Below are 24,691 nucleotides of genomic sequence, written 5' to 3'. Positions count from 1 at the left end.
TCCCTCAATGAGTGTAATACCAGCATTCAACTGTATGTGCCATGCGGTTTCTATCATCATCATCACCACCCACGAAGAGGCACGCTGAGCAGGCCGTGCAAACTGCAATGGAATATTGCAGTTTGGAGTCCTTTCAGCCATGGTATTTTTGGTGAATTATATGAATATGTACTGTTGGACTGTGGTAATTCCATGTACGAATAAATAAATAATGATGATGATGAATATGGGGCATCTCTCTCTCTTTACCTAATATTTTGATTCTATCCTGAAATTTTTCAGTTGGAAGGGCAGTCTATATGCGTAACGGTAAAAAAGGGCACTTTTTTTATGAGTTATTTTGTATGTTACAAGAGACTTTTAAGTTTAAGTCAAGCACTTTCATATATGTTATGTTTAAGTTTAAGGCGAGACACCCCAGGTGAATAGGCAAATATACTTTTTTTTGTTGATTTTGAGATTTTGTTATATTTTGCTTCCTAAACATGTCTTCTATGAAACTAGTGACAATAAAACATCAATAACACACATTTAGTTGTTTATTTTACTTCATTTTGCCTTATTGCATCCATAAATGTGCACATATTTAATGGGGAAGTGCCTCATTTGCATATATAAACATACAATTCAGAAAACTTGCTAAATATTTTTTCTTAGTTTATATGTACATAACAAACTGGGAAAGTTTCATAGTGATATCTATTCAAATATGTTTTGCCTATTAGGGGGTACTACACTGTACTACACTGTTTGTAGCCTGTGTGTAGTTCTGTTCAGTTCAATAACATCATTATTATTATTATTATTATTATTATTCAGTTATCAGGCATGTGTTTAGGTTGTCAATTACTAATGGTTTGATTAGGTATTGTGTTTGTAAATAGCTGTTTTATTGCATTTTACAATACCGAACTTTGAAGGCGTTTTCCCAAAAATAGGTTTTAATGAGTTTTTCCTCATACTCTGAGCCAGAAATCTCCACTTCAGTAGCACTCACATACACCAAACCTTCCAGTTCTATTCATATCTATGTTCTGAAGGTATTTACAGAAGGGTTTGTTGATATCGCATTCATACCCTGATTTATATCACATTTTATTCCTAAAAACATGGCGAAATATGGAATTTTACCATACAAATGGACTGAATGGAGTATTTTCTGATTTATTTACATTTACATTTAGTCATTTAGCTGACGCTTTAATCCAAAGCGACTTACAAGTTCTGTACGACAAGCCATCAGGAAGGGCACAACTCTATCAGCTGAGCAACAATGTTCATCAAAGTGTTGAGTGCTACAGTATAGGTTAGTTTATTAGGACAAGTGCATGACAGTACGGTTAGCTAGGGTTAGATTTTTTATTTTATTTTTTTTAATTCAGATAATGGTTGAAGAAGTGCGTCTTTAGTCGACTGCGAAAGATTGGACGTGTTTCGGCTGTCCTAACTGGGGTGGGTAGTTCATTCCACCATTGTGGGGCAAGGACTGAGAATAGGCGACTTCTCTTTGATGACCCTCCCGGAGCTTGGATAGGAGTAGGTCTGAGGCGGCCAGAAGATGCAGAGCGTAGGGGTCTTGAGGGTGTGTAGTTAGAGACCATTGACCGGAGGTAGGCAGGAGCGGTTCCCTTTGCCGCACGGTATGCTAGGTCGAGGGCCTTGAAGCAGATTCGTGCAGCAATGGGGAGCCAGTGCAGGTCCCTAAGAAGTGGGGTGACATGGGCCGACTTCGGTAGGTTTGAGATCAGGCGGGCTGCTGCGTTCTGAATGAGTTGAAGAGGCTTAGTGGCAGTGGCCGGGAGGTTTATGATTTATGGAGTGATAAAAAGAGATATCCAAAATCCCCTCTGTAATAACCTTTGGCTCTAATATGTCAACAAAATGAAACTATAATTTTGAAAATGGCTTTATCCAATGTTCAGATTTCTGTCCTGGAATTATATGCAAATTAGTGCATATTTAAGTAGATCATGCCTAATTTGCATATTTAAACATACAATTTCAGAAAACTTGTAATATACAAAAAAGTCGTGTCTTAATATAAGTAATCAACTGGGGAAGTTTCATTGTGATATCTATTAGTTAAATGTTTTACCCTAGTCACCTGTAGTGTCTCGCCTTAAGTCAAGCACTTTAATATATGTTAAGTTTAAGTCAAGCACTTTGATATTATTATGTTGTCTGTATGTCTGAAAGAGTGCAATAAATGTTTTTATTGAAAAAATAAGAATCATGTGAGAATCGTGATCTCAATTCTTAGGGAGAAAAATCGTGATTCACATTCACAATAATCGTGCCGCCCTAGTGCAGACCACTAAATGACTTAATCAGATTAACTGAGGGCCGTGCAGACCACTAAATGACTTAATCAGATTAAGTGAGGACCGTGCAGACCAGTAAATGACTTAATCAGATTAATTTAGGACTGTGCAGACCACTAAATGACTTAATCAGATTAACTGAGGACCGTGCAGACCACTAAATGACTTAATCTGATTAATTTAGGACTGTGCAGACCACTAAATGACTTAATCAGATTAACTGAGGACCGTGCAGACCACTAAATGACTTAATCAGATTAACTGAAGACGGTGCAGACCACTAAATGACTTAATCAGATTAACTGAGGACCGTGCAGACCACTAAATGACTTAATCAGATTAACTGAAGATGGTGCAGACCACTAAATGACTTAATCAGATTAACTGAGGACCGTGCAGACCACTAAATGACTTAATCAGATTAACTGAGGACCGTGCAGACCACTAAATGACTTAATCTGATTAATTTAGGACTGTGCAGACCACTAAATTACTTAATCAGATTAACTCAGGACCGTGCAGACCACTAAATGACTTACTCAGATTAACTGAAGACGGTGCAGACCACTAAATGACTTAATCGGATTAACTGAGGACCGTGCAGACCACTAAATGACTTAATCAGATTAACTGAGGACCATGCAGACCACTAAATGACTTAATCAGATTAACTGAAGATGGTGCATACCACTAAATGACTTAATCAGATTAACTGAGGGCCGTGCAGACCACTATATCAGGGGTTCCCAAAGTCGGGGGTCGCGACCCACAGGAGATTTTTTTTCAGTCAGGCCAGGACAGTGTTTCTAGTTGCAGCAGCGCAATAGTTAGAATAACCTAGGTGGGGAACATACAGGAGATCACTGTAACTCACATAAGTTGGAGAACTATCTCTCTCTCTCTCTCTCTCTCTCTCTCTCTCTCTCTCTCTCTCTCTCTCTCTCTCTCTCTCTCTCTCTCTCTCTCTCTTGCTCTCACACACACACACACAAAAGGAGCCGCATGTGATTGGTGGAGGCGGGACCCTTACAAAAAACTGTTGTTGCTAATCATTGACACATGCTAGCCTGTAATAATCCCCCCCAGAAAAATCTACTTTGCATTTGATATATTGCAAATATATGCCATAACACACACTGGCATTTAAAGGGTTAGAATTATAAAATGTATATGTGGTGTTATGATCAGGGCTGAAGTTGAATAAAAGGTTGTATTATTTTCAATCTGACATTACAAAAAAACTGAAAATCCATCAAAATCAGTGTTGTTGCTAATCATACATATGCTAGCCTGTTTTTTAACAATAATTTGTGATGCCATCACAAACACTGGCATTTAAAGGGTAAAAAAAAATGCCTGCACCAGAATGCAGGAAATGAAGTCTTTGTAACAAGAAATGTCCTGATGGGGGACCCCCAGACCCCCTGCTTAAAAAGTGGCCTGACTGGGGGCGTGATTACCAAACCAAGCCGCATTTCTCGGAGACGCTCTCTGATTGGCCGACGCCTGTTTCTACACTGGTTAAGCTTAGGCACTCTTCGAAGTTGGTTAAGGTTAGAGTTTGTCTTAGAGCGTGACGGCAAGTTCTTTCGACGGTTAAGCTTAGGCACTCTTTCGTAGTTGGTTAAGGTTAGAGTTTGTCTTAGAGCATGGCGATAGAATGCCAGGTAGTTTGCAGGCTGTTTGACGTGGAAATGGGCAAAGACACAGCTCGTCACGGATTGGGCAAACGCGTCAGTGGCCAATCAGAGAGCGTCAGTCAGTGCCAATCAGAGAGCGTCTCAGAGAAATGCGGCTTGGTTTGGTAATCACGCTGACTGGGGCTATATTTTGCACTATATTTCCTGGCCTGAATGATTTCCCCAGTCCGGCCCTGGTTAAAAGCCTCCAATGCTTATTAGTGTGTGTGCGTTTGAACGTGTGCATTTTTAACCATACATTTCCATTTATTTAAAAATATTTATAGTGTAATTTTTATTTTTATTTTAAATCTTTTTACCTCCTATAATAGTGGGGGTCGCGGCTCTCTGACACCGTTATTTTTGGGTCGCGGCCTGAAAAGTTTGGGAACCCCTGCACTATATTACTTAATCAGATTAACTGAGGACTGTGCAGACCACTAAATGATTTAACCAGATTAACTGAGGACCGTGCAGACCAATATATTACTCACAATTGCATGTGGTTGAATCTATAAGATCCTCATTCAAGATAAAAATTAATAAAATAAATCTTAGTGCATCTTTAAATAAAATTAAATATATATAATGCATTCACTCAGTACAAATCTAGATTGACTGGTATTTCTTTTTACATTTTACAACATGATGACTTTCAAAATGTAATTCAAAAGCAGTCTCTTCTCATTTGTTGTAGTCATTTGCATTTATTTCCAAATTTTTATAAGTTAGACAGACATCCTTATTTCCACAAATCATCAACAAATCAGCAAAACAATGTATGGGTGTCAAGAGTCAAACAAACAGCCCAACGTTCTACACATACACATACAATAGAACAAAGTGGGGGGTATTAATGTGAGATGATTTCACAACAGTGCTGTAGCTAACAAACAGAAAGTTTGCGGGTTCAACGCCATGTGTGAATGGAAGCAAAGTAATTTTCTCTTGGCTCAACACAATTTTCTTGTGGCTCAACGCAGTCGAAGGTCCCTCGGCTAGGAAGCCCCGGTGAGGTGAAGGCACTCGTCCCGTCGTCAGGGAGATCGTCCAGAGGTCTTTCGTCGCTTCAATCGTCCCGGTCCGCCTCCAATCGCTTCTTATCCTCTTTGACGATTTGAGCTGCAAGCCAGGTAGTGAATGTCATAATATAGCAGTACTTATGCTGTTAACTCCATCTAATAGTAATCCATCTGTGGCTGACTAATACAAATATCTACACATTATTGTTTTTGGCATACTTCTGAATTCATGACTTGAAATGAACTAACTTAAAGCTACAATATGTATGATTTTATAATTTTTTTTAAATTGTGCTCCAACACATGGCTGGACACACAACCTTGATCAGTGTAGCAGCAGTGGGGAGATATTCCATTCTCGCATTCACTGAGAGACTTCCCCCTTATAGGGAAATGTAGTGGTTACGTCATTGTTACAATAGCCGCAGCCATAAAGGTACGGTTTCCTTATTCAGAAATTACATTAATCAGTTTACCTTTCCGATAACTAAATCACTGCATGACTCATAAATGTTCAGACAAGCTTAATTTTTGTTTTATAGTGATACCCAATTCATAGTTTAGCCGCATTTATTTAATTCATTTGGTCGTGGATTTGGTACATATTTTTGCCTCTACTCGCTCGTAGAATGGGAGTGAAATTGCCTCTGGTTGTGTCTTCATGGTCCTCATTTCAAGTGATCAAAAATCTTACAAATTGTAGCTTAATTACCTTCAACAATGTCACATATTTAATTATTACTTACCCCTGCGGTAAAGAAAAACTGTGATTTTAAATCACAAACACGTTCAAATTTGAAAGTTGCAATCTGTAATCCAAATGTAAACAAAACTGAAACCAAACCATGGGATCGGAGAGATCTTTTGTTGATTGAGTGAGCTCTTGATGCAAGGATAGATGTGTCAATTGAACCCGAGTTCATGCATTTTTATGGTGTTAAAGTTTTGTTTACATTTTGTACTTTTTTTTAAACATTGGCTAAAGATGTGTCAGTATGTTGAGCTGGAAATTAGAAAACACTTAAATCCCATCTTCAAGTCAAACTCTTGAAGAGTGTTTGTGCATACCACTCGCATTTATATGGTAAATAAATTACAGATTGAGCCTTTAGTCCTCTAACTGTTGCCAACAGTATTATATGCAAAATAAGTACAAAGATTGATGTAAGGGAGAAGGGAATATACTGTAATATTAAGTCCTATTAAAGGAACACGCCAACATTTTGGGAAATTAGCTTACTGTCTTCTCCAGAGAGAGACAAGAAGATAGATACCAGTTTCCTCGCTGTGCGTACAGTAGAAACGGCTGCACGTTAGCCTAGCTTAGCACAATGAATGGAAGCGGACAGTGCCGGTTAGCCTAGGCATTGTCCAACTAACACCTCTCCCGAAGGCTAACCGGCACTGTCCGCTTCCATTCATTGTGCTAAGCTAGGCTAACGTGCAGCCAGATAGCTTTCTACTGAACACACAGAGGGGAAACTGGCATCTATCTTCTTGTCTCTCTCTGGAGAACAGATTAACAGGCCTTCGAGGTGAATTGAAGTGTGTCACAGGGTTTCTCGTGTCTCATGGAGGAGTGTGTGACCTGAAAAAACACAGCACCCTTCTGGAGAAGGCTATGCTAGCACTCGTTCTCCCAGGCAACACCTGCATCTGACATGGCATGAGGCTAGACTTGTTTATCAAATGTTTTTATTTAATGTTTGACAGATGATCCAATCAATGCAATGTCAGGTGTGCTCTTTGGCTGTGCTGTTATGTTGTCATTATTACTCAGACGTCCACTGGCAGAGCGGAAGAACATTGTTTGGCTATGATTGGACACATTTTTTGCTTCTGAAATAAGAGAGAATAATTTGTAGGATATATTTTGAGGATTTTAAACGGTCCCATACATTTCTATGGGACCAGGACCAGGACTCAGTTTAGCAGCGTTTGCAATAGCTGACAGGAAATCAAATATAGTCTGCTCTAGAAACTTTGTTTTTGTTGTCAACTGGAAACTCTATAGATGTTTCAGTGGAATGTTTGATATGTTGCTAGGAAACAGACTATAGTTGATGCAAACAACAGACAGGAAATCCACACTTACATCTGAAAGGGTCAAGTGAATAAAGTCACATACAATGAATGAACACATCTTCATTCATCGATCGTTACTAGTTAAAGGGTTCCTTGTTATAGAATGAGATGGTCAGGGGACAAAACACAGCTGTTAATGGGCAGAGCGGGTTCGCTCTAAGCGTGGATGGTTTGATGGATCTACTCTAAGCATTCATCAAAGTCAACCATGGTTGTTCAGCGAGGCGGGTAAGGGGGGGGGGGTGGATCTTACCTGCTTCAGGTAGAGGGGCTGAGAAGGGTGAGAAGCAGATAAGCGTGACAGAAACAAGACAGAGCGTGATGATGGGTGGAGGTTACAGAAGGACGGAGACACACTCATTATTAAGGGCAGATGGAATCTGCATCCATTCAGAACCTTAGGAAATGCGATGTCGTATGCGGCGCTCCATTTCAAGGTCTGTCAAACCGACGTGCGGAAAACACACTGCGTCCCAATATAAGCTGGAGAGCGTTCATATATCATGATGTTTTCACATCGTTCATACATCATGACGTTTTCACGTCGTTCATATATCATGAGGTTTTCACATCGTTCATATATCATGACGTTTTCACGTCGTTCATATATCATGAGGTTTTCACATCGTTCATATATCATGACGTTTTCACATCGCTCATATATCATGAGGTTTTCACATCGTTCATATATCATGACGTTTTCACATCGCTCATATATCATGAGGTTTTCACATCGTTCATATATCATGATGTTTTCACGTCGTTCATATATCATGACGTTTTCACGTCGTTCATATATCATGACGTTTTCACGTCGTTCATATATCATGACGTTTTCATGTCGTTCATATATCATGACGTTTTCACGTCATTCATATATCATGATGTTTTCACGTCGTTCATACATCATGATGTTTTCACGTCGTTCATATATCATGATGTTTTCACGTCGTTCATATATCATGATGTTTTCACGTCGTTCATATATCATGATGTTTTCACGTCGTTCATATATCGTGACGTTTTCACATCGTTCATATATCATGACGTTTTCATGTCGTTCATATATCATGACGTTTTCATGTCGTTCATATATCCTGACGTTTTCACATCATTCATATATCATGACGTTTTCACGTTGTTCATATATCATGACGTTTTCACGTTGTTCATATATCATGACGTTTTCACGTCGTCCATATATAATGACGTTTTCACATCGTTCATATCATGACGCTTTCTAGTCGTCCATATATCATGACGTTTTCACGTCGTCCATATATAATGATGCCGTTTTCACATCATTCATATATCATGCCGTTTTCACATCATTCATATATCATGACGTTTTCACATCATTCATATATCATGACGTTTTCACATCATTCATATATCATGACGTTTTCACGTCGTCCATATATCATGACGCTTTCTCATCATTCATATACGACTTCATATTTGAGAGACACAATGGTTTTCCTGTAAAACAAGACAACGTGGACATGTTATACAATGGCAACGTAATGCATGGTGATCGATTCCTTCGCTGGATTATGAGTTACCGATTTAGTGTGTGTCTCACTCCTCATTACAAGTGTGTGAAGCAAGTGTGTGTGTGTGTCTGTGTGTGCGTGTCTGTGGCCATACTTACGGCGAACCTCCAGCTTACACTCCACAACGTCCTCCCCGCTGGCGTTGATTGCTTTGCAGATGTACAGTCCTCCGTCAAACGTACAGGGCTTACGGATCTCCAGCGTCAGGACGCCTTGCCTGCGGTACGTGGCCTCGTTGGAGATGTCCATCTTATTTTTGAACCAGGTCACTTTGGGCTGATCGGATTTGGGAGATGATTGGTTTCGGGGAGAGAGGTTGATTATTTTGATGCTATAACATTCAAGTTGACAATTTCATACTATTGAATGATTACACTTCCGTCATCAATACTCAGTGATAATCATTGTTCTGATGTGGTAGATAGTGAGAGTTGTACCCTTCCTGCTGACTTGTCGTACAGCACTTGTAAGTCGCTTTGGATCAAAGCCTTTAGCTAAATGACAAAATGTAAAAGTATGATGATGATGATGATGATGATGATGATGATGATGATTAAGATGATGAAGAAGAGGAAGAGGAGTACCACCACTCCTACCCTCACAACCATCCTGTTTAATATATTTTTGTCTATAGGGAGGTGTAGTCTGACGTCACTTTGGACCGCGTATAGGGATTTATCATTGGGAAAATGGATTACCGGCTATTGTAACAATTCTGCCTCATGAACATTGGAAAGCTTTCCATTTTTTATTTTATTTTTTTTAATTCAGATAATGGTTGAAGAAGTGCGTCTTTAGTCGACTGCAAAAGATTGGACGTGTTTCGGCTGTCCTAACTGGGGTGGGTAGTTCATTCCACCATTGTGGGGCAAGGACTGAGAATAGGCGACTTCTCTTTGATGACCCTCCCGGAGCTTGGATAGGAGTAGGTCTGAGGCGGCCAGAAGATGCAGAGCGTAGGGGTCTTGAGGGTGTGTAGTTAGAGACCATTGACCGGAGGTAGGCAGGAGCGGTTCCCTTTGCCGCACGGTATGCTAGGTCGAGGGCCTTGAAGCAGATTCGTGCAGCAATGGGGAGCCAGTGCAGGTCCCTAAGAAGTGGGGTGACATGGGCCGACTTCGGTAGGTTTGAGATCAGGCGGGCTGCTGCGTTCTGAATGAGTTGAAGAGGCTTAGTGGCAGTGGCCGGGAGGTTTATGATTTATGGAGTGATAAAAAGAGATATCCAAAATCCCCTCTGTAATAACCTTTGGCTCTAATATGTCAACAAAATGAAACTATAATTTTGAAAATGGCTTTATCCAATGTTCAGATTTCTGTCCTGGAATTATATGCAAATTAGTGCATATTTAAGTAGGCCAGGACAGTGTTTCTAGTTGCAGCAGCGCAATAGTTAGAATAACCTAGGTGGGGAACAACCAGGAGATCACTGTAACTCACACAAGTTGGAGAACTATCTCTCTCTCTCTCTCTCTCTCTCTCTTGCTCTCACACACACACACACACAAAAGGAGCCGCATGTGATTGGTGGAGGCGGGACCCTTACAAAAAACTGTTGTTGCTAATCATTGACACATGCTAGCCTGTAATAATCCCCCCCAGAAAAATCTACTTTGCATTTGATATATTGCAAATATATGCCATCACACACACTGGCATTTAAAGGGTTAGAATTATAAAATGTATATGTGGTGTTATGATCAGGGCTGAAGTTGAATAAAAGGTTGTATTATTTTCAATCTGACATTACAAAAAAACTGAAAATCCATCAAAATCAGTGTTGTTGCTAATCATACATATGCTAGCCTGTTTTTTAACAATAATTTGTGATGCCATCACAAACACTGGCATTTAAAGGGTAAAAAAAAATGCCTGCACCAGAATGCAGGAAATGAAGTCTTTGTAACAAGAAATGTCCTGATGGGGGACCCCCAGACCCCCTGCTTAAAAAGTGGCCTGACTGGGGGCGTGATTACCAAACCAAGCCGCATTTCTCGGAGACGCTCTCTGATTGGCCGACGCCTGTTTCTACACTGGTTAAGCTTAGGCACTCTTTCGTAGTTGGTTAAGGTTAGAGTTTGTCTTAGAGCATGGCGATAGAATGCCAGGTAGTTTGCAGGCTGTTTGACGTGGAAATGGGCAAAGACACAGCTCGTCACGGATTGGGCAAACGCGTCAGTGGCCAATCAGAGAGCGTCAGTCAGTGCCAATCAGAGAGCGTCTCAGAGAAATGCGGCTTGGTTTGGTAATCACGCTGACTGGGGCTATATTTTGCACTATATTTCCTGGCCTGAATGATTTCCCCAGTCCGGCCCTGGTTAAAAGCCTCCAATGCTTATTAGTGTGTGTGCGTTTGAACGTGTGCATTTTTAACCATACATTTCCATTTATTTAAAAATATTTATAGTGTAATTTTTATTTTTATTTTAAATCTTTTTACCTCCTATAATAGTGGGGGTCGCGGCTCTCTGACACCGTTATTTTTGGGTCGCGGCCTGAAAAGTTTGGGAACCCCTGCACTATATTACTTAATCAGATTAACTGAGGACTGTGCAGACCACTAAATGATTTAACCAGATTAACTGAGGACCGTGCAGACCAATATATTACTCACAATTGCATGTGGTTGAATCTATAAGATCCTCATTCAAGATAAAAATTAATAAAATAAATCTTAGTGCATCTTTAAATAAAATTAAATATATATAATGCATTCACTCAGTACAAATCTAGATTGACTGGTATTTCTTTTTACATTTTACAACATGATGACTTTCAAAATGTAATTCAAAAGCAGTCTCTTCTCATTTGTTGTAGTCATTTGCATTTATTTCCAAATTTTTATAAGTTAGACAGACATCCTTATTTCCACAAATCATCAACAAATCAGCAAAACAATGTATGGGTGTCAAGAGTCAAACAAACAGCCCAACGTTCTACACATACACATACAATAGAACAAAGTGGGGGGTATTAATGTGAGATGATTTCACAACAGTGCTGTAGCTAACAAACAGAAAGTTTGCGGGTTCAACGCCATGTGTGAATGGAAGCAAAGTAATTTTCTCTTGGCTCAACACAATTTTCTTGTGGCTCAACGCAGTCGAAGGTCCCTCGGCTAGGAAGCCCCGGTGAGGTGAAGGCACTCGTCCCGTCGTCAGGGAGATCGTCCAGAGGTCTTTCGTCGCTTCAATCGTCCCGGTCCGCCTCCAATCGCTTCTTATCCTCTTTGACGATTTGAGCTGCAAGCCAGGTAGTGAATGTCATAATATAGCAGTACTATGCTGTTAACTCCATCTAATAGTAATCCATCTGTGGCTGACTAATACAAATATCTACACATTATTGTTTTTGGCATACTTCTGAATTCATGACTTGAAATGAACTAACTTAAAGCTACAATATGTATGATTTTATTATTTTTTTTAAATTGTGCTCCAACACATGGCTGGACACACAACCTTGATCAGTGTAGCAGCAGTGGGGAGATATTCCATTCTCGCATTCACTGAGAGACTTCCCCCTTATAGGGAAATGTAGTGGTTACGTCATTGTTACAATAGCCGCAGCCATAAAGGTACGGTTTCCTTATTCAGAAATTACATTAATCAGTTTACCTTTCCGATAACTATATCACTGCATGACTCATAAATGTTCAGACAAGCTTAATTTTTGTTTTATAGTGATACCCAATTCATAGTTTAGCCGCATTTATTTAATTCATTTGGTCGTGGATTTGGTACATATTTTTGCCTCTACTCGCTCGTAGAATGGGAGTGAAATTGCCTCTGGTTGTGTCTTCATGGTCCTCATTTCAAGTGATCAAAAATCTTACAAATTGTAGCTTAATTACCTTCAACAATGTCACATATTTAATTATTACTTACCCCTGCGGTAAAGAAAAACTGTGATTTTAAATCACAAACACGTTCAAATTTGAAAGTTGCAATCTGTAATCCAAATGTAAACAAAACTGAAACCAAACCATGGGATCGGAGAGATCTTTTGTTGATTGAGTGAGCTCTTGATGCAAGTATAGATGTGTCAATTGAACCCGAGTTCATGCATTTTTATGGTGTTAAAGTTTTGTTTACATTTTGTACTTTTTTTTAAACATTGGCTAAAGATGTGTCAGTATGTTGAGCTGGAAATTAGAAAACACTTAAATCCCATCTTCAAGTCAAACTCTTGAAGAGTGTTTGTGCATACCACTCGCATTTATATGGTAAATAAATTACAGATTGAGCCTTTAGTCCTCTAACTGTTGCCAACAGTATTATATGCAAAATAAGTACAAAGATTGATGTAAGGGAGAAGGGAATATACTGTAATATTAAGTCCTATTAAAGGAACACACCAACATTTTGGGAAATTAGCTTACCGTCTTCTCCAGAGAGAGACAAGAAGATAGATACCAGTTTCCTCGCTGTGCGTACAGTAGAAACGGCTGCACGTTAGCCTAGCTTAGCACAATGAATGGAAGCGGACAGTGCCGGTTAGCCTAGGCATTGTCCAACTAACACCTCTCCCGAAGGCTAACCGGCACTGTCCGCTTCCATTCATTGTGCTAAGCTAGGCTAACGTGCAGCCAGATAGCTTTCTACTGAACACACAGAGGGGAAACTGGCATCTATCTTCTTGTCTCTCTCTGGAGAACAGATTAACAGGCCTTCGAGGTGAATTGAAGTGTGTCACAGGGTTTCTCGTGTCTCATGGAGGAGTGTGTGACCTGAAAAAACACAGCACCCTTCTGGAGAAGGCTATGCTAGCACTCGTTCTCCCAGGCAACACCTGCATCTGACATGGCATGAGGCGAGACTTGTTTATCAAATGTTTTTATTTAATGTTTGACAGATGATCCAATCAATGCAATGTCAGGTGTGCTCTTTGGCTGTGCTGTTATGTTGTCATTATTACTCAGACGTCCACTGGCAGAGCGGAAGAACAGTGTTTGGCTATGATTGGACACATGTTTTGCTTCTGAAATAAGAGAAAATAATTTGTAGGATATATTTTGAGGATTTTAAAAGGTCCCATACATTTCTATGGGACCAGGACCAGGACTCAGTTTAGCAGCGTTTGCAATAGCTGACAGGAAATCAAATATAGTCTGCTCTAGAAACTTTGTTTTTGTTGTCAACTGGAAACTCTATAGATGTTTCAGTGGAATGTTTGATATGTTGCTAGGAAACAGACTATAGTTGATGCAAACAACAGACAGGAAATCCACACTTACATCTGAAAGGGTCAAGTGAATAAAGTCACATACAATGAATGAACACATCTTCATTCATCAATCGTTACTAGTTAAAGGGTTCCTTGTTATAGAATGAGATGGTCAGGGGACAAAACACAGCTGTTAATGGGCAGAGCGGGTTCGCTCTAAGCGTGGATGGTTTGATGGATCTACTCTAAGGATTCATCAAAGTCAACCATGGTTGTTCAGCGAGGCGGGTAAGGGGGGGGGTGGATCTTACCTGCTTCAGGTAGAGGGGCTGAGAAGGGTGAGAAGCAGATAAGCGTGACAGAAACAAGACAGAGCGTGATGATGGGTGGAGGTTACAGAAGGACGGAGACACACTCATTATTAAGGGCAGATGGAATCTGCATCCATTCAGAACCTTAGGAAATGCGATGTCGTATGCGGCGCTCCATTTCAAGGTCTGTCAAACCGACGTGCGGAAAACACACTGCGTCCCAATATAAGCTGGAGAGCGTTCATATATCATGATGTTTTCACATCGTTCATACATCATGACGTTTTCACGTCGTTCATATATCATGAGGTTTTCACATCGTTCATATATCATGACGTTTTCACGTCGTTCATATATCATGAGGTTTTCACATCGTTCATATATCATGACGTTTTCACATCGCTCATATATCATGAGGTTTTCACATCGTTCATATATCATGACGTTTTCACATTGCTCATATATCATGAGGTTTTCACATCGTTCATATATCATGATGTTTTCACGTCGTTCATATATCATGATGTTTTCACGTCGTTCATATATCATGACGTTTTCACGTCGTTCATATATCATGACGTTTTCATGTCGTTCATATATCTTGACGTTTTCACGTCATTCATATATCATGATGTTTTCACGTCGTTCATATATCATGATGTTTTCACGTTGTTCATATATCATGATGTTTTCACGTCGTTCATATATCATGATGTTTTCACGTCGTTCATATATCGTGACGTTTTCACATCATTCATATATCATGACGTTTTCACGTTGTTCATATATCATGACGTTTTCACGTTGTTCATATATCATGACGTTTTCACGTCGTCCATATATAATGACGTTTTCACATCGTTCATATCATGACGCTTTCTAGTCGTCCATATATCATGACGTTTTCACGTCGTCCATATATAATGATGACGTTTTCACATCATTCATATATCATGCCGTTTTCACATCATTCATATATCATGACGTTTTCACATCATTCATATATCATGACGTTTTCACATCATTCATATATCATGACGTTTTCACGTCGTCCATATATCATGACGCTTTCTCATCATTCATATACGACTTCATATTTGAGAGACACAATGGTTTTCCTGTAAAACAAGACAACGTGGACATGTTATACAATGGCAACGTAATGCATGGTGATCGATTCCTTCGCTGGATTATGAGTTACCGATTTAGTGTGTGTCTCACTCCTCAATTACAAGTGTGTGAAGCAAGTGTGTGTGTGTGTCTGTGTGTGCGTGTCTGTGGCCATACTTACGGCGAACCTCCAGCTTACACTCCACAACGTCCTCCCCGCTGGCGTTGATTGCTTTGCAGATGTACAGTCCTCCGTCAAACGTACAGGGCTTACGGATCTCCAGCGTCAGGACGCCTTGCCTGCTGAACATGCGGTACTTGGCCTCGTTGGAGATGTCCATCTTGTTTTTGAACCAGGTCACTTTGGGCTGATCGGATTTGGGAGATGATTGGTTTCGGGGAGAGAGGTTGATTATTTTGATGCTATAACATTCAAGTTGACAATTTCATACTATTGAATGATTACACTTCCGTCATCAATACTCAGTGATAATCATTGTTCTGATGTGGTAGATAGTGAGAGTTGTACCCTTCCTGCTGACTTGTCGTACAGCACTTGTAAGTCGCTTTGGATCAAAGCCTTTAGCTAAATGACAAAATGTAAAAGTATGATGATGATGATGATGATGATGATGATTAAGATGATGAGGAAGAGGAAGAGGAGTACCACCACTCCTACCCTCACAACCATCCTGTTTAATATATTTTTGTCTATAGGGAGGTGTAGTCTGACGTCACTTTGGACCGCGTATAGGGATTTATCATTGGGAAAATGGATTACCGGCTATTGTAACAATTCTGCCTCATGAACATTGGAAAGCTTTCCATTTTTGCACAACATTTTTTCCCTTCTATCACTAACATTAGCATTTTGGGTTGAAATAAAAAAATTTCTTTTCGATTTCTTTTTTACGATTAATTGCAAATATTTTCATGTTGAGCTATAGATTGTGGATGAATATGCACAGAAAGGTACACCATGCAAATGTTCATGCTTTATTTGTTTTAGATTTAGAAATGGGCACTATATACGTTGCAATTTTTCGAGGTGGACCGGCCGGAAACAGCAATGACGTAACCACTACACCTCCCTATAGACCAGGAAGTAACCACTACACCTCCCTATAGACCAGGAAGTAACCACTACACCTCCCTATAGACCAGGAAGTAACCACTACACCTCCCTATAGACCAGGAAGTAACCACTACACCTCCCTATAGACCAGGAAGTAACCACTACACCTCCCTATAGACCAGGAAGTAACCACTACACCTCCCTATTTGCTAGGGGCACTAGGGGCAGAGTGGCGAGTGAGTGAGTGACTGCCTGCCTGAGTGAGTGACATTGCCAGCCTATGAGGAGGTGCTTGTTGTTTGGTGTCTAAAATAAAAACAAGCGCTTTCGCCACAGAGAGGTGATCTCCAGCCTCAGTCACGGCTTACCTTGGGAATGCCTCTGACCGCACAGCTGAGCGTGGCGTTGTATCCCGCTATGACGGACCGACTCACTAGCGGGTGGGTGAACTTGGCCGCCTCTGAGAAGTCGTGCTCCTTGTAGGACGGCGCCTTGTACGAAGAACCTGAAGACCAAATCAGTTAACTTTTTAAAACTTTGTCTTTAAAAAAAAAAATTTATTGCATTATTAGTTTCAAGTTTCTTTAATAGTTGTCATACAGAAGTACAGAATACTTTCATACAAAATGCTTCTTACTGTTACGCTCCAGAGACTGTGCTAGACAAGATAGTATCAAATAACATAGTATAGCATGTAATTTAGAAGTAGAAAATGAGGTCACAGTGTTCAGTATAGACATATGTACAATGTTCGATGCAGAATAGACGTAACTGAGTTACCATATAATATACAATACTATGCAGTGTACTAATGTACAGTACTATATAGTGCAAAGCAGAAATGGGATGAGGTACAATTTAGGTACAATTTACAGTAAGGTGTACGAGTTGTAGTGCAATCCTTCATCAATAAATATAAAGTGTGGGTAGTGGGTGCTACAGTGTGTTTGTTTAAAGTGAGTGTGTGCTATAAAGTGTGTGGAGTGGGTGCTACAGTGTGTTTGTTTAAAGTGAGTGTGTGCCTGTGGATGTGTGTGCTATGTGCGTTTGATGGTTGTTGTTGTGTAGTGTTCATTGTTCGTTTAGCAGCCTGATGGCCTGGGGATAGAAGCTTCTTCTGAGTCTTTCTGTGCTCGCCTTGAGACTCCGGTATCGCTTGCCTGACCGCAGCAGTTCAAAGAGGCAGTTGTTCGGGTGACTGGAGTCTTTAATGATTCTCTTAGCCTTGCCCCTGCAACGCTTGTTGTAAATGTTCTGGAGGGTGGGGAGCCCCCCTCCAATTGTGCGTTCGGCTGAACGTGTCACTCTTTGTAGTCTGCTTCGGTCTTGTGCAGTGCTATTCCCAAACCAGGAGGTGATGTTGCCAGTCAGGATGCTCTCTATTGTACATGAGTAGAAGTTCTTAAGGATCTTCTGACTGACTTGGAACTTCCTTAGGCGCCTGAGGAAGTAGAGGCGTTGTCGTGCCTTCTTCACAACACTGTCAATGTGTGTGGTCCATGTCAAGTCCTCGGATATGTAGGCTCCGAGGTACTTAAAGCTGTTGACTCTCTCAACCGGTGCCCCGTCGATGCTGAGGGGGCTGTAGTCCTTGACCCCTGACCTCCTGAAGTCCACAATCATCTCCTTTGTTTTGCTGACGTTCAGGGAGAGGCTGTTTTCCTGGCACCATCCCGCCAGGACCTTGACCTCTTCCAGGTAGGCCCTCTCGTCGTTGGCAGAGATCAGGCCCACCACCACTGTGTCGTCAGCAAATTTGATGATTGTATTGCTACTCCGCTGATGAGCCACACAGTCGTGTGTGTACAGGGAGTAGCGGAGGGGACTCAGAACACAGCCCTGGGGGGCCCCTATGTTGAGGGTGATGGATGAGGAGGTGCAGTTGCCTGCTCTCACCACCTGGGGTCTGCCCGTCAGGAAGTCCAAGACCCACTGGCAGAGGTCATAGTTCAAGCCCAGGTCCCTGAGCTTGGCTATGAGTATGGAGGGGACTATGGTATTGAATGCCGAGCTGTAGTCGATGAATAGCATTCTCACATAGTTCCCCTGCCTCTTGTCCAGGTGTGATGCTGCTGTGTGCAGCACATGGGCTATGGCGTCCTCCGTGGACCTGTTGGGGCGGTATGCAAATTGCAGGGGGTCCATGTTGATGGGGAGGGAGGAGCAGATGTAGCCCTTTACTAGCTTCTCAAAGCACTTCATGGCTATGGTTATTATGAATTTTTTTATAACATGTTTGGCAATCTTTGTATTGAGAATGAGTTATTGAAATTAATAATGAATTGTAGTTAGCGTGTTTCCGGAGGAGGGCTGAAACCAAGAGAGGCCATTATGCAGATCCTTACAGGACACCGACCCCCTGCATATCCCTACCAATCAAATGTCAAGGGTGCACTCGAGTTAGGGTTAGGGTTAGGCCCCTTTAGCCCCCTCCTCCAGGTTTTTTCTCTCCTCCAGGTTCTCTCTCTCCTCCAGGTTCTCTCTCTCCTCCAGGTTCTCTCTCTCCTCCAGGTTCTCTCTCTCCTCCAGGTTCTCTCCCTCCTCCAGGTTCTCTCTCCTCCAGGTTCTCTCCCTCCTCCAGGTTCTCTCCCTCCTCCAGGTTCTCTCTCTCCTCCAGGTTCTCTCTCTCCTCCAGGTTCTCTCTCTCCTCCAGGTTCTCTCCCTCCTCCAGGTTCTCTCTCTCCTCCAGGCTCTCTCTCTCCTCCATGTTCTTCCCAGGAGCTCGATCACCTTCACCAGAAGAGCTCAGGGGAGAATGTTTTCTAGTCCATCCCAATCGGCCTTGGAATACTGGATTATCACTTCCCTCTGGGACATGAGAGGCCCCTCTCTTTCCCCCCTCTCTCCCCCATCTCTCCTCTTCAGGTACCAGAGAGAGGCCCCCCTCTTTCCCCCCTCTCTCCCCCATCTCTCCCCCATCTCTCCTCTTCAGGTACCAGAGAGAGGCCCCCCTCTTTCCCCCCTCTCTCCCCCCTCTCTTCCCCATCTCTCCTCTTCAGGTACCAGAGAGAGGCCCCCCTCTTTCCCCCCTCTCTCCTCTTCAGGTACCAGAGAGAAGCCCCTCTCTTTCCCCCCTCTCTCCCCCATCTCTCCCCCATCTCTCCTCTTCAGGTACCAGAGAGAAGCCCCCCTCTTTCCCCCCTCTCTCCCCCCTCTCTCCTCTTCAGGTACCAGAGAGAAGCCCCTCTCTTTCCCCCCTCTCTCCCCCATCTCTCCTCTTCAGGTACCAGAGAGAGGCCCCTCTCTTTCCCCCCTCTCTCCCCCCTCTCTTCCCCATCTCTCCTCTTCAGGTACCAGGCATCCCAGAGTCCTCCCCCACTGTTGGCTGCGAGGGGGCCAGCAGCACATCCCTAGCTTGACGCTTGAGGGGGAAAAGGGGGAGTGCGCACTGTCCCCTGTGACGAGCTGACTTTCTCCTGGAGCTCCAGCAACAGCTGGGGGGGGCGCACGCTCCGAGTGTATCCACGCAAAACCGCCAGTCTCCTGGCCATAGGAATACTGCTGTTTTATGTCACCCGTATTATGTCACCTGTTTCAATTGAGACAGGCTCAAGGCAGATTGACAAAGGAAATGCGCCCTGGATTGACAAAGGAAATGGGGACTGTGCCAACGTGGATAGCTGGCATGCGACGATAACACTTGAAAAGGCACAGCATCATTGGCATAGATGTCCTGCATGCACTCTGGCACACTTTGCACATGGACTCATATATTCATTCATTCATACATTCATATTTTCATTGGTAGGCTGAGACTAGTTATGTTCTGTTTATTTATACTGGGGCAGACTTAGTATGGACTGTATATTTGCACAGGATAGGTTAGTTATATACTTAGTTATATGCATTGCATATTGTACCAGGAGTAGATCTAGGATAGAGTTGTATACTGTATTTGTACCGGGGTAGACTTAAGTTAGAGGTACGTACATTTCCACTGGAGCAGACTTAGAATAGATTATGTTCTGTATATTTATACCAAAGCAGACTTAGGATAGTTATATTTGTACACTTAGGATAGACTGAGGTCAGAGTTATGTTCTGTCTATTATACCAGGGTAGACTTAGGATAGAGTTACAGAGATAATTAGTCTGTATATTTATACCAGGGTGGGCTGCAGATATATATTGTATATATATCGTATATATGTACATATGTTTCACCTATTCACTCACTCAGAGACCCAGTCAAGGACAAGTAGCCCTGTGTTTACTTCATAATTATTTTATTATATTTCTATTATCCTGGATTCTTATTCTCACATGTACCTCTCCTCTAAAGGCTTATCCCATCGTATCTACCTTATAGGCTTTCACTTTGCAGGACGAAACCACATGAAATGAAGTATATAATGTTTCAAGGGCTATAGTGGGGCTGCTGGGTGAGGGTTAGGATTATATAACGCCTCATATCTCCAGAAACCTCGTACCCTGCCGTTTCAGCTGGTGTTTCAATGCATGTCACTGTAGCGTAAGTTTCTCTTTTTTTTGCCCCTCTCTCCCCCCATTTGCTTACACACCTGTTTGAGAATCACTGGTTTAGCCAGTGTGTGTGTGTGTGAGAGTGAGTGAGTGAGTGAGAGAGAGAGAGAGAGAGTGGGAGAGAGCGAGAGAGAGATGGAGAGAGAGAGAGGTATGTAACAGTTTATGTCCACGTTCCGCTTAACATTCTTCTGCACACATTTGCCCTTGAAACGGGCCCCCCTGAACCTTAAAGGTGCTACAGATGACACTCAGCCACTAGATGGCGCACTAGAGCACCCAGCATGTCATTAAATATCCAATCGGGTGCATTCCACGTGGGGGAAATGGGAAGTAGGGAGGGGGGGGGGGAAGGCGGGGGATACATGTAAACGACAAGGAAGTGTGTTCCCACCTGTTTTCACGATGGTGGCGCTGTCCGCCGTGTCGCAGGGGTCGTCGCTGAGGCCCACCTGGTTGATGGAGAAGGCCCGGAAGACGTACTCGTTCCCCATGATGAGGTCGGACACCACGCAGTTGGTTCTCCTGTACTGCTCGTAGACCGTGTACCACTCCTGCACGCGAGAGAGCACAAGTCGGTTTCAGTGAGTTGACTTACTTAAGTTCGCGGCGCGTCGAGGAAAAGCAGAGGATCTGGAGCACTTCGTTTAACCCTATCACTGCCACCCTACCAAAGGGTTAACCCTTTCACGGCGACAATACATAAGGTTAACCCTTTCACCGCCACACTACCAAAGGGTTAACCCTTTCACTGCGACAATACAGAAGGTTAACCCTTTCACTGCCACACGACAAATGGTTAACCCTTTCACTACCACACCACAGAAGTTCGCTATTTTGGCCATTGTAACCTAGTTCAATAACCAGGCAATGCTCCAAGAGAGGTTGAAGATGATGAATCTAGTAATGCATTCTTTCCAGCTAATCTCTTAACAATTTAACAAGATTGTGCTAGCAAGGCAGTGTTATGTTTATATGTACGAAGCCCCAGAGTGGCCATAGAGAGAAGCCACGTTTTACTACATTGACTGCTCAAAATGCTATAGTGTTCACGTGCATTCCCACGTTCTGATTAATGTTATGCGCACAAGATACAATTTGTTCCAACGTTTTAGCTCACTTGAGTGCACAAATTATACAATTCACTCAACATTTTGATTAATTTGTGCACATAACATACAATTCGTTACCATGTTTTGGTTAATTTTTGCAAATATACAGAGAGCCAGCACAACAGACCAGCCTCTCTCCCTGAAGTGCAGTGCACCTGCTTCAATACGGAGCAAGTGGGATTGGGATTGCAATGTAAATCATACAGTAAATCGGAAAATGGTGAATGTACACACTTTAAAATCACAGGACTAATTACTAACTAATATAATTTGTCATAATTTTACACATTGATGGCAGTGACTAACCTATAACATTTACCTATAAATCCTTCACCAAATTGTTGGACACAGGCTGCCACAGTCAGAAAAATATATTACACAGAATAATATTGCTGTGATTTTTTATAGTTTTCTTTTATAATTCAGATGTTTTATGAGGACTTGGTCCTCATGAATGGAAGTGAATTAGGAGCCTGACACTTGGGAGGAATGTGTAGGCTCGGAGCCGGAACTAATTCCCAGTAAAGTTCAGCTGGTGTTTCCAGAGGGGGTGAGAAGATTGTGACACACAGTGGAACATGGAAGTGGAGTGTGGGAGTCTTGATGCATGGAGGACGCAATTTTTTGGGGCTCATCTGGGATAAATCTTGGGATAAAGTCTAGTAATGTGTGAGAAAAGCTGTTTAGTGATTACCTAGTGAGCTTACATTCAAGCATTTTGTCTGAAAAAATAGAAGGTACACTCGGTTGCATTCAGCTCCGGAAAAGTGTAGGCCTTTAGTCTTTTCACAGGGCATACAGCCAACAGGTGGATAGGCTATTTGCGATCATCGCTTAAACAGATGATTGTGTGTGTATGTAACTTAGTTGACTACCTAGAAATGGAAGTTAGTGAATGCGTCTCTCGTGTGTGTTGAGGTTTAGAGTGGGGAGATGCATGTTGACGCTAGCAGTGTTTTGTAAGCTGCGGTTAGCTAACGCTAACATTATGGTTCGACTAACGGTTAGCACTTTGAATTTGATAAACAAGAAAATGTTGGGCCCGTGTTGCATTTTGGGATTTGTTGGTATCCTTTGGTGGCCTGTTAGTTGAAGTGGACAGTAGGCTAAAGGCTCAGTGGTATTACTATGCATTGTAGCGCAAGCTTGCTTTGGTGAGAGTTGTGGCATTTTTGGTTTGGAGTGCTTTTGTGTTGTTTGATCACTGGACCGATTGTCATTGCTGCCACATGAAATCCAATGAGATTCTGTCATCTTATATTTTTACTAATAACTGTTATAAAAATAGGGAAACAATGTCCAGGCACGCACTCCAGGTTTTTCCAAATGTATTGGCAGTCTGTAATCATGAGGTTTCGGTGTGAACACACCTTCTTCAGAATGGCTTGCAAGCCATTCTGAAGAAGGTGTGTTCACACCGAAACGTCATGATTACAGGCTGCCAATACATTTGGAAAAACCTGGAGTGCGTGCCTGGACATTGTTTCCCTATTTTTATGTATGATATCAGAGGTTACAGCACCCAGTGTCAAGTCTAGTGAGGTGAGCGCGTTCTACTACTTTTTTTCTTTTTTTCTAATAACTGTTACAATAGTTGGTAAACAAACGTGATGCTGAAAATATACACGTTGAACTGCTGATTTGACACGTTTTACTTATTCATTCTTTAATTCAGCCACATTAATTTGTGAGTTGTGAGCCTCCTTGATGAATGAAGTTTAACAGCTGCCTGTCGGGCCGTTGTTGACTTCGCGCCTCCTGGCGGGCATATAACAACAAGATCAAGATACAAGAGTTTTATTTGTCACGGCATACAGGTATACAGTGAAATGCGGGGGGTCTCGTGCAATAGTACAAGTAATAATAATAATAAACAGCAACCTGGTTTCTTAATTAATTCCCACCGTGCGCACGTCGTGGCAAAATGGTTAGAAAAACGAATGGCTTCATCTGTAGGAATGGTTTTCGAGTGGCGTTTTGGTTGCTCTGTCACTGGACCAGTGCTTGTGGTAGGAATGGTTTTTGAGGGGTGTTTTGGTTGCTTTGTGTTAAGGTTAGAGGTTCTATGTAGGATTGTTAGTAACTGTCTAACTGCATATATAACTGTTTCCACTAGAGGGCGCTCTAGGCGGAGCCACTCCTGATACCACCAGGTGGCGAGTATAAATAGAGATGTCTCCTCCCCCTCTATCTCTCTCCCCCACCTACCTCTGACGGAGAGGAGGACTCATGTGCTGCTGAATTTCCATGTGAATGAATAAACCACGCCGTTTAAAGGCTAAAGATAGAAACGGGAGCATGTCTATGTTCCCCGGGTCCTATGTTCCCCGGGTTCTATGTTCCCCGCTTTGATTGATTGATAGATTGAACATTTTAGACCACCAGCCCTGATTCCAAACTCTAACCTTAACCAGTTCGAACGAGGGCCTAAGCTTAACCGTTCGAAACAAGGCGGACATTAATAATTAATAAAATAATACAAATTTATAAAATGTTCAATCTATTAATCAATCAAAGCGGGGAACATAGAACCCGGGGAACATAGGACCCGGGGAACATAGGGATGATCCCATAGAAACCATGCCTCTTGACCACATTATTGTCGCCCCATAGCCAGATTCTGTCAACACTTTGTCACTGGACCAGTGCTTGTGGTAGTAGCAATGGTTTTCGAGTGGTGTTTTGGTTGCATTCCTTGTGCCAAACTGTTGTGCTCTTGGAAGAGTAGGTAGCTCTTAGCCACATTAGCCCGATGTGTTCATGTAGCTTTGTGTGT

At 42.1% G+C, this 24,691-nt stretch overlaps 1 protein-coding gene across 1 annotated transcript in view; it reads right to left on the bottom strand.

Annotated features, from left to right (window-relative positions):
* Positions 1-11,591: 11,591 nt before the first annotated feature.
* The window catches only part of mybpc3 (myosin binding protein C3), a gene marked incomplete at its 5' end in the record, with an annotated part of 145,178 nt that continues 132,078 nt past the window's right edge, over positions 11,592-24,691 (bottom strand). The window contains 4 exons of the mRNA XM_084308237.1: positions 11,592-11,901; positions 15,428-15,614; positions 16,690-16,826; positions 21,198-21,357. Coding sequence (XP_084164363.1) covers positions 11,849-11,901; positions 15,428-15,614; positions 16,690-16,826; positions 21,198-21,357 — 537 coding nt within the window. The 3' untranslated portion in view covers positions 11,592-11,848. The remainder of the gene's footprint in view (positions 11,902-15,427; positions 15,615-16,689; positions 16,827-21,197; positions 21,358-24,691) is intronic.

This window comes from Notolepis coatsorum (assembly GCF_963971535.1).
Source record: "Notolepis coatsorum genome assembly, chromosome: 2".
In the NCBI taxonomy this organism is placed as follows: Eukaryota; Metazoa; Chordata; class Actinopteri; order Aulopiformes; family Paralepididae; genus Notolepis; species Notolepis coatsorum.
This window is presented reverse-complemented; position numbering and strand designations above follow the sequence as displayed.